At 38.3% G+C, this 11,656-nt stretch overlaps 1 protein-coding gene across 1 annotated transcript in view; it reads left to right on the plus strand.

The window, feature by feature from the left end:
- The first annotated feature begins 4,088 nt into the window (after positions 1–4,088).
- The window catches only part of RunxA (RUNX family transcription factor Runt related A), a 32,235-nt gene continuing 24,667 nt past the window's right edge, over positions 4,089–11,656 (plus strand). The window contains exon 1 of the mRNA XM_017621409.1: positions 4,089–4,147. Within this exon, the coding sequence (XP_017476898.1) occupies positions 4,090–4,147 (58 nt within the window). The 5' untranslated portion in view covers position 4,089. The remainder of the gene's footprint in view (positions 4,148–11,656) is intronic.

Raw genomic sequence — 11,656 nt, forward strand, 5'->3', positions numbered from 1 at the left:
ATTTTACAATTATAGGTACATATCGCTCGTTTACTTCAATAATGTCATATTAAAAATACAAAATTGAGCTAATAGTCAATATAGCTATTATGTTGTAACACTATTGAAGTAAACACTATTGAATGTACGTATGCATGTAGAAGGTTTAAGAGCCATTCCATTTTCGACGCGTTTCCTTAATTCTTCACACCAAGTATAGGCAGGTTCTTCTGCACCTGGTCCTTCTATTTGTGAACGAGTAAAAAATTATTCTCACTTACGTCTAATCAACTCTTCATTCGACTGTATTTAGTAAAGCACTGAATGCGCTTCTTGACGTGACGATTCAAGAGGACGTAACGAGGATGTAAAGTCAACAGAGTTTTCTTTAAATTGTGGCACGACGATCGCCCTTTCAGGCATACAGACAGTTGTTTAGCAGGGTTTTAGAGCGATAACCTTGGTTTTTGGGTCCAAATGAAAAATCGATAACAGGAGTCTCAGAAAATGTGGAAGGATGAGGAGAAGGGCAGAAACAGAGGGGGAATGAAAAGGATGATGACAGCTAAGGCTTCCTAGATGAAAAATGCTACGTGATCACCACGAAGCTCCCCAAGCGACTGATATTCAAGCAGCTCGTGCAGTAAGGGTCATTGATGATATTCTGCCTTACTGCATGCTTATTTATAATGCAATGACAAGATAGAACTCCCCACAATAGCGAGAAGTGTAAGAAAGATTTTGGCATCTTGCATTCCAAGGTCTTTGTTCAGCGCACGCTGAGCTAACTAAACGTCGATCTTTCCCAGACTTTTTCTAACCGGGAGCAATTGTTAAATTGTTCCCTGTTTTATTAGCTCATCATCCATGCAGTTTCCCGCGAGTTCGGTAATACCCGGAACCTAAATGTGCTTAATAGCGTAGTTATCCGATGCGGTCGATAAGGAAGTCAAACAATTCCTCACCGTTTTCGAACGAACCATCGAGGAACCAAAATCCTTAATAGCTGCTTGGATGTCGAAAGAGATATTCGGCTCTTTAAAAGGTGTTACACTAGAGAACAATCAATCCAAAGCCTCCTGCGATGCAGCGATCCGGTAGCCTGAATTTCAGTTTGATGGAGAGTTCTTCGCAAAAGATATTTCTTCCTACCTTACCATCCATGTTCGCTTCGTCCACAAATATGCTTGCAGGACCCCGATTCGATATCCTAAACCCCTCCCAGTCCTCTCTCGCTGGAATATGGGTGGTGAAAGATCCCTTCGCACCAACAAGCGGCATGCAGTGTTCTGTTCGAGTCGGTGGAACTCGAAGCTTCGCAAATCGCCAGCCCTGCTTGCTAAATCTATGAGCATAACATTTAACATTTAACATAGCAATAAGCGCCAGAGTAGGTTTGATTCGAAGTGCCCCACTGATCCCAACCAAGGCAGCTCTTTCACTCCTTCAAGCTGGTTACCCTATATAATACAATAGGCTTAATTATAGTTTCATAAAGCCAATGAACTAGTTTCGCCGAGAGACTCTAGAACTTGCCAATGGCCCCTTAAAACAATGTAGGGCTACTGTGGCCTTCTTGACACTTTCCTCTCCGTTGGGTTTCCAGGAATGTATATGGAGAGTAACTTCATAGGGTATACTACTTTTAGTATAATGACGACTGTCTTTTTATAGTAAGCCTTTGCAATACTTAAAGCAGCAGACTGGATATAAAAATGCGACTACATTAACAGCCAAGCAGCTCTATCGACCTTGAAAACCGCTCGCACTACTATAAACTTCAATTACAAATAGAACAACAAGCTTGGGTTCAAGTTGGTAGCGCGTCGCTGTGGTGTTCTTATCGACGAATTGACTGTTGAATTAGCGAACTACGGTTCTTTGGAGTATCTAATTCGGCAGGAGCTAATTATAGATCCAAGTGTAGTGGGCACTGTCAGATACGTACATAAAGTCCCCGATTGATGTTGCGTGAATAGCGGATGTAGAGGCACATTTGGGTAACCGAGTTCAGTCCTTCTCCGGGTTCTTATCTCAAAATTAAAGGGGAAGGTCAAAGAAGCATTTAACAGCATTTCAGGTGCATATGTTTCGTACTTCAACGAAAACACCTCAAATGTCTGTGGGATCATATATTCGAGAACCTGGTAGTACAAACCCAGATCCGTCCAGGGAACGGTTCTTCATGGGTTAATGCTTGCAAAACTATATCTTTGAAAATTTTCTCCCACATAACATTACATACCAATAAGCCTTTCTAGCTACGGAGTGAACTCTTGACAATAGCAGCCAATCTGGCTTAACCTTTCCTTATTTTTTTAATTTGAAGTAGTCACTTGATTAAACGTACGTCGCAACTAGTCATCTAATGAGACGGTACACTATAGACAAACCAGTGATCGGACTTCTACCACATTGTGGTAGATCTGCCACTTTTTTGAGCATCTACCACATCTACCACACAAAGTCTGAAATCTACCACATATTCGCGTTTTTGAGTAGTTTTAGTTAATTTTAAGAGCAAAAATTGTCCAACACTAAACACTAACAACAGGCAAAATGTGAGGATAAAATAAAGTGTAAAATAGTAAGTTTCCTCAATATTCAATTTTTCGACAGGAAACGTGGTTTTGTTGTGTTAAATTGTAAAATATATGATTTATGAAAAATACCTTGATATGGAAGGAACTGCTTTAAGGAAAAAAAATTGCTAAAACTCAACGCAATTTTTAGCAACTTCAATCTTGCACTTTATTATACTATAATTAATTTTTTTTAGATTCTAATTAAAATGTTTGCAATTTAGGTGAAACCTTGCAGAATATTTTTAATTTTTGCACAAAGTTTGTTCCAAAACCTGAGATCTACGACATTTTTTTGAAATCCACCACATTTTTTTCCAGATTTTACGACACAAATTTATTTTTAAGTCCGACTAATTAGACAAACTGCCAGATTCTTCTCTTTCGTATGCATTTCATAAGCTCCTTGGGAATCATAGAGAGCTGCCGGCGCTCATTAACTCGTGAATACCACTTCTGCAAGGTACCAAGATCATCAGGCTGTTCAAAACATATGGAACTCGATTCTAAAATTTACACATGGACAAAAACATCAAATAATATTAGACATTGTGAAACCTTAACCTAAGAAAACTTGAATATGTTCTTCCACCCAAATATTCATTAAGAGCCTAGCTAGGAAATGTACTCCTGTTTGAGGGATTTAAAAATATTAAAGAAAGCTGAAAAAGAGCTTGAAAATGGAGTGTATAAAAGCTGGCCGTTACTTGTGAGACCTCCAGACAAAAAAATCTCATTTATATTGCCTTTGGGGAACGGGAAGACACTCGAAGTAGAGTTCGTTTGTGAAGGCAAATCTTTGTCATAAATATCCTTTGGAAAAATAAGCCAGCTAGTAGTTTACTATTTTTTTAACCCCTTTTATAACTTTTCCAGTGCCACCAAATTAAAAATTATTTCCGCTACTCTTTTTCAGATACTTGCACCAGGAGTCTAGTAAACACTGTGTGTAAAAATTAACTTGGAAAANTTTTTCGCTCTATTTTAAACTGATTTGAAATTTTAAAAATTGCCTGCACATCAGCATCAAAATACCTTTCTAATGATATATAACTGTTTATACCTTAGAAGTATAGTTTAGCCGTAAAAGGGGTGTAAAGGAAACATGATTGCCTATTTATATATATGATTAAAGAAAGCTGAAAAAGAGCTTGAAAATGGAGTGTATAAAAGCTGGCCGTTACTTGTGAGACCTCCAGACCAAAAAATCTTATTTATATTGCCTTTGGGGAACGGGAAGACACTCGAAGTAGAATTCGTTTGTGAAGGCAAATCTTTGTCATAAATATCCATTGGAAAAATAAGCCAGCAAGTAGTTTACTATTTTTTTAACCACTTTTATAACTTTTCCAGTGCCACCAAATTAAAAATTATTTCCGCTACTCTTTTTCAGATACTAGCACCAGGAGTCTGGTAAACACTGTGTGAAAAATTTAACTTGGAAAACNTTATGGATGGCACTATGGTGACGGTACGCGCTGGCAATGACGAGAACTACTGCGCTGAATTGCGGAATTGCACGGCTGTTATGAAGAATCAAGTGGCGAAATTCAATGATCTAAGGTTCGTGGGACGCAGCGGCAGAGGTGAGTGTGAGTAGAATAAGTTTTGAAACGAAATAGAGAAATTTGAAATTTGAGGTGGTTTGAAAAAGAGCGAAAGACTTTAAGGCTTGATGTATGCACTCTATCAAATCCCCGCTGCCGTTTCTTAGTAGTTCAGCTGGGAGCGAGATTGTTTTTTGTAGCTCCATTTATGGTGGGACAGTGTTTATGTCGTCTTCGAAGGTGTTACGGGTACATGATATCCACCGGTTTCAGTTCTGTTAACACTAGACAGGGTAAAGTGTTTCCACATCGGTCACTAGGTCATCGCCGTTGTTTTTCCGTAAGTCGCCTAACTTTCTGGTCAAATTTTCGGTCGTTTTTATTGCCGAAAATACGTGTCGCTCTCCTCTTGAGCGCCATTTGCCAATCCTGCAGGCGGCATCTTATTTCTTTGCAGAAGATGCTTGCTGTCTGTTGGGGTTGCGGCTTGTTTGGATCTTGGCTGCAAGAAGGTAATGACTAGTCGCTGGTTGGTCCTTGGAATCTACGTACGTCTAAATAGCTGAGAGCATTACTTTCCGCCTAACTCAACATAGTATCTTGTTATTTGATGCGCCTCATAAGTCGTTTTATGTTGGAGTCTCATGGGGCAGAATATGATGCTCGGGCCCTTGCATCGAAAAAATGTGTAGTTATCAAAACTAAAATTTTAACTAGGTAAATTAATTTGCCAATTTAATACAAATTGTTTCGAGTCATAGCAACAATATGCCAATGGTGTGGGAACAAAACTGGGCATTCTAATGCAAAAAGTAACCAAATGAAGTTGACCGCGTGCTGACACTTTTCCGCTTAACAAGTGGTTTAGTTCGGCTGCCATTAGAGGCAACAAAGTGACAGCTGAAGAGTGTAAGTGGCATGGCCAGAAGAAAAATGTGAAACAAAAGGTCTCATTGCTGCGTATAAAGTTTCACTGCCGGAATGTACCACCGCTGCAACGAACTCCCACAGCAATCGGACAAATTGTTTTCAGCAGCTTTTTTAGCGATTAACTGTTGTTGCTTTTTCGCTATTTCACGCAAAACTTTTCCTTTTAATTTTCATTTTCACATCAGCAAAGCGAAAGTTTTGCACTTTTTTAATTTACTCGATTTATATTTTTTTTTTAACAACTTCAACACTCGAAGTGTAGTGCTTTGTTGTGAAGCTACACCATATTGTTTTTTCTCTCAACCGGCCAAAATTGCATTACTCGCTGATAAAAAAAGATCTCTGAAGCGGTCAGTCTGAATGGGGGGGAGCATTGTTGGCCAAAGTGCTGAGTGTTTTTTGAACAGCAATTGTGTAACCTTCCTTCGAACCCCGGACAGCGTCTGCTCCCCAAAGGGTAAGCAGCGATGCTATCGTGTGTGAGGTTGTTTTTTAAACGAAAAACCGCTACTCTTGGCGGCTGACAGCTTTTTACTGTGCCAACAATTTCGCCACTTCAAGTTCCTCAACAACAATCAAATTCCAAGTGTTGTATGTAAGATAATAAAGGCAACAACAAAAATACCAACTACAGCAGCAGCAAAAGGCGTGCGTTGTACATACAACTAAAGTGAATTTTCATTGCATGTAGAAAAGTGGCAAATGTTGCTACTAAAAGGCTCACTTTGGTTTTGTAAAGTGTTGGCACTTTTCGTTGATTGCAGGACATAAAGGAGGAAGGCCCGGTGGTGAGTCTAGTGTTGCATTGTAGTGTGAGGTTTGTTGCTGATGTTGCCATTTTGATTGTTGAGAATTTTCGTTGTTTTGAAATTTTTTTTTCATCCATTTTGTTACAGCTTTGTGTTACTCTTTTTTGGACTTTTGGTATTTCGCAATTGTTTCATTGTTCGGCCAGAACAATCCACTCAATTATGTTGGCATTCAAACAAAAATTAACTCTTAATTGAGGGTGTAATTGAGAAAAAACTTTAGGCAACCTTTAAAACGAATATGAAAATAAAAAGATTGCGCTACTTTCCAGGGATCTATGTATTTCTGAAGTCGTCTGATTGCTTTTGTTTGTGGAATAGAATGGAGTGGAATTGTGGGTGACCGGAAAAATCAAAGTATAAAGAAAAAGTATATATACATAGGTGAGGTGACAGTTTATTGCTCCTCTGCAAACTTATCAGACTCCTTTATGAATCTTACTAGTTTGTTGTGAGAAGGAGATAGTATCTCGTCAGTGCTCAACACATCCGGCACAAAAGCTTCATCTATGTCTCGCAAGGGCCGGGCAGTGGCAGTGGCAGTGAAAATGTTCTGTACTATCCTTATCCTCCAACAAGAAGAACACAGTGGATCGTCGATGATACCAATGGTGACCATATGTCGTCCCACGGATTTTGCCCCGTAATCAGTCCTATCATGGCCCACAGATCACTCCTATGGACTATTTCTAAAGAGCAGCTTGGCGGTCACTGTAAATCCTGATTTTATGTCCGTGCCATTTTTCGCCAACTATCTAGTCTGCCAGTTTCGTATTGCAAAGACTTCCGTTTGAAAAACCCTTGCCATTGCAGCCAAAGCAGTAAATAGTCTGAAGTTACCATCCAGCTCTAGTACCATTTCCAGTCGTTGACTCATCGGTATAGAAAGTTTTCACTGAGCTTTCCAAGATAGTGTCTATATCACTACATACTTTCTTCCGAAAGAAACTACAGGAATTAGTTTGTCATTAGGTGCCAAAAACAAAGGATATTGCTCTTGTAAGCAACTATCTGTTCCCGAAACTCCAATCCAAAAGGGTACAGTCGACATATCATTGCCTCCTCATGCTTGGCTAAATAAAGAGTCGGCGAATCCAACAAAATATTAAGAGTTGCTTCTAATGTTGTACTCCTGGCGCACATAATGCCTTTACACACGTTCCTTTCTAGCCTGTTTAAGACAGAGACCGTAGTTCTGACTATACGCTACCATACTTCAGCAGAGTTCGCAAAAATTAGTCTAACAAAAATTATGTTTATTCAGAATACCATAGCCGGTCTTAAACCACAGGTCTTGCTAAGGGTTCTCCGACACTGTCTGCAATTTTTTAGCGCTCGGTTTACCATCTGCTCGATGTATTCGTATCTAGAGTTACCCTCAGGTATTTTACATCCACGGAAACACTTAGGTTTACGCCTATAAGCACTGGAAGGCGAAGACCTTCTAATTTGCTTTGCCGGGTAAACAACACTAGGGTGGTATTTCTGCGACCGACAGCAAGATACTGCAAAGTGCACCACTCATCAGTCTGTTGTCATCCGCGTAAGCTTGCCGTATCCATAACCATAACCGTAGGCATCTATTACGTTTTGATTTTTCGCCATAACCAAAGTAGTACTGAAGTATTTGAAAAGGTAATGGTTATGGCACCTCCAATTCGGCATTTATCCCTGACTACTAGTCATAGTGCAATACACAGTATGGTCAGGGATATTATTTAGAAAAGATATCTTATATATAAATAATAAAATATGTTTTATTTATACCCCTTTTACAGCTAAACTATTCGCCTAAGGTTTAAGGAATAATATATCAATTGAAAGGCACTCAAATTTCAAAAAAATCAACTCAAAATTGACACTAATACAAATGCCATATATGTACATGAGGCGGTAATGCTGATTTAAATAAACTTGGGGTCGAATATGCAGATAAAAAGAATGAAGATAAAGTTCAGGATAAAAGTAAAGGAAAGGATAAGATGAAGGATATATCAATACAGACAAAGCTAAAGATAAAAGTGATAGAGATAAAGATAGACAAAGAAAAAGACAAAACTGAAGAGATATATGTTATATTATGGTACGTTATGTTGTGTTATGTTATGGTATGTTATGCTATGTTTTGCTATGTTATGTTATGTTATATCAAATGCCAATGCATTTCACCTCAACTCACCAAAGCTCACTTTTAATCACCCCAACTTACCTCCTCTCCCCTCAACTAACCTCACCACAATTCACCTCATTACATCTGAACTCAATTCACCTCACCTCATTTCAACACAGCTCATCCCAACTAATGCCCCCTCAACTCAACTTATTTCCGCTAAGCTCCATACAACATTTCTAAGCTAAACTCACTTGAACTCCCTTCACTTCACTTTAACTCAACTCAGCTCAGCTAAAGTCTCCTTAATTTTAGTGGTTAAATTTCAACCGCTGGACGAACATTATTTTATTTAACACGGTTGTTTTCTGTGGAAAAAGTTAAAACAATTTAAGCAAATGTATCAACTGATAATTATTCTTTAAGGAGCAGATGCTCATTAGCTCCTTGTTCTTTTGCTCCGCACCGCTCCTTAGCCTGAGCAACACTGGTCAAGTTACAAAGAATTGAATTTCATTTAGAATTAACTATGTATATGCATATACATATGTATACATACTCAAATTTACACCTACATATTTCCTAATAACATCTCAGTCAATCTTTCCATTTATCCCCGCAGCTTCGTAGAAACACCTATTTCCCCTATTTACTCGCAACTTATTGCCTCTAATCTATAAATTCATATAGTGCACTCAATCAGCATTGACATAAGCAGAATAGCTTTGCCAAAACGAAAATCCTACCAATTTGATTGGAGAAACTACTAGAATTTCTGTATTTTCAATAGCAAATACCAAAAACAATGCCAACAAAAGCTAAAATTCGAAAACGAAACAAAAAATCGCAAATAACAACAAAAGGCAACGAATCAACATGCAACCGTTTGCGGTTGCACCGCAAAAACCAAAGCCTCAATACAGGCCGCATTACTCGTCAACACGACCCCGGACAAGGCGTTCCATGCCATTCATCGCGCTGCCCTTAGAGTGCGCCATGCACGCTTGCCATGCGAACAGAGTCATTGGAGCCCTGTAACCGCCAGGTTGCTGCTGCTGCTGCCACTCACCATTCATTCACACACAACGCGCATTTAATTATAAAGGCTCAGGTTCAGCGCCTGTCAATATGAAGCAATGAGGGCTCTACTATACAGTGTAAGCCTCAGTGCGACTCAATGCTGTTGTCTGTCCGCGCTCATGGTGTCCACATCCGTATCCGCGCGCGCATAAATTTTGGCGCCGAATACGACACCGCTGTGCTAACTCTTGTTGCGCTCATATTAACGTCAGCACCAATAACCACCTCCCACCGCACCATCCGAAATACCATCGAATTGTAGTTTTTCCGTTTTGGTTGTAAATTTGGTGGCCAAGTTAGGCTGAATATTCGTTGGCGTTTATTACACCGTTCCCCAAATCGACACGGTTGCTTCACACGCGTCTGTTTTGTTAAGCTGCGCTGCGCTCTATTTGAGCCGCAGCTGCATGTAAATAAAGTGAAGTTTGCACTGATTTACCAGGCTTTTGAAGAAATGAAGGGCGTGTGTGGGTGACGTACGCCGCGCCGTTCGCCCCCTCGAGTAAATGGCTGTTTATTTGTGTTACGAGCTTTTATTTGTGCTATGGCCGTTGGTATATTTTTGGTATTGCATAGTTTTCGGCGCTCGCGCTTTATTTTGGCAAATGCAGGAATGCGCGCCTGACCACTTCCTTTGCCCCTCTCTCTGCCTTGGCGGCACAATTCAATGTGAAATTTCCGCGTATGGAAATACAAAAGTTCAACAATTATCAAAGTTGGACCACAACAAATTTTTCAGCACCAAGCCAAATCATCGAATTGAGTCGCATGGCATGGCAAGTGCAGTGTGCAGTATGTAGTCGAACGGCAGGCAGCTGCAATTTGCCACTTTCACAAATCAAAACATTCGATGGCAGAGCCGTGTTGTATGCAACGTTTTTCTGTAGTCTGTTGACTATAAGCTGATATTTTGTTGTGTTTGTAGTTTTGGTTTGTTGGAACGCCGCTATGTTGCGAATTTCAAAATCTTTCAGTAGCTCTTTGCTTTCGGCAGCATTTTTGTTTTAGAAAATTTCGTTTGTTTGACTGCAGGTGCTGCTAACAAAATTTTCCATCATTGAAACAAAACGAATTCACAGAATTTTGGGTGTGCGTAGCCCTTGATTGCTAGCCAGTCGAGTTTTGCCCTACCGCGAATCGTTGATTGGCAGCTCAATTTCAGAATTTGTAGCTTATTTTGCGCCATCTGTAAATGTTGCTTGTCCCAATAGCAGTAAAGATTTTCAATTTAAAAATAGACAACTTTTTCGATAGAATATAACATTGAACTCCATAAAAATAATTTATAAGAACCTAGGGATGGAAAAATAGATTCGTATTCCACTCCAGAATCGAAAATTTTCTCGAAATAATCGATTTTAGAGAATCGATTCTTAATTTTCGGAATCGATCGAGAACCGATTCTGAGAACTCGATTCTCTTATTTTTCACTCATCTTTAGATATGCTAGTCAGTTGTTAGAATTATGCGATTGGGAAATTTCTAGCATGACTAATATAAATATTAAGTAAGACTAATTGGCCCATGTTCATAGAGATGCTAGAAATGAATTTATGAAAAAAATAAAATTTTAAGGAGGGTATTCAAATTTAAGATAGATCTTTGTTACTTTCCATATCAAACGGTAGTACCGTGAATATATGTAAAACACAATTTTTGGAGATTTTTGGCGATAAAAATTTGCTGTACTGATCTTTTGTTTACGCGTGCTTGTTGTAAGAGGCATTTTTGAACACCTCCCAGATACTTTCTGAAAGCGGTTTCGTTTATTTTATTCGTTTTGTAAGTACATACAGTGAGTGTCAATGAAAATCGTACAGTAATTTTTTCCATATTTTGACAACATTTTGTTTTATTTACATTTTATTCATTTTTAATAAAATTGAAGTTCACACTAAAACGAAAACCACAAATCCAAAGGCTTCTAACTTTGTAAAACTAAAATTTTATTCAGAGTTTTCAGATTTTTTTGTGTATGGAGATTTATAGCGCATTCAATTTTAGTACAATAAAGTGCAAGTTTGAAGTCGATACAAAATCACGTTTATTTTGGAGATTTTTTTTCGAGGATGTTGCGCAGTTTCTTCCATATATATACAACACCGTCAATAATAAAATTTGTCAAAAATTAACGGTTCTTTATTAAATTAGAATTGAGTGGGCTATTAAATTGCATACCAAAAAAATTTAAAAATTCTGAATGAAAAGTGTGAAGTTTTGAGGGAAGTTTTACGTTCTTTTTTTAATTGTTACAAAGTTAGAAACTGTGTGATTTATGGATTTTGTTGTAGTGTGAACTACATTTTTAATAAAAATTAATAAAATTTAATGAATATTTTATTATAATGACATTTTGTTCGGAATATTTCAATAAAAAACATGCCAGATATACCTTTTACTCCAAATTTCATGCAGAATATGTTGGAATATTTTAATTTTCGAATTTTGTATTTTTAGGTGTTTCCAGTTTTGTGCACTGATCAAATAGAAAAAATTTATATTTATTGATCTTTTCCTTAGAAGTTATGCATCTAATCAAAAAAGTACTTAATGCTTTTCGAGAATACAATTGACAGACAGCTTCTAAAACCAACTGACAGACAGCTATTTTTTACTCGT

Source organism: Rhagoletis zephyria, unplaced genomic scaffold (assembly GCF_001687245.7).
Source record: "Rhagoletis zephyria isolate East Lansing unplaced genomic scaffold, Rhagoletis_zephyria_1.1 Rzeph_scaffold_02451, whole genome shotgun sequence".
Lineage (NCBI taxonomy): Eukaryota > Metazoa > Arthropoda > Insecta > Diptera > Tephritidae > Rhagoletis > Rhagoletis zephyria.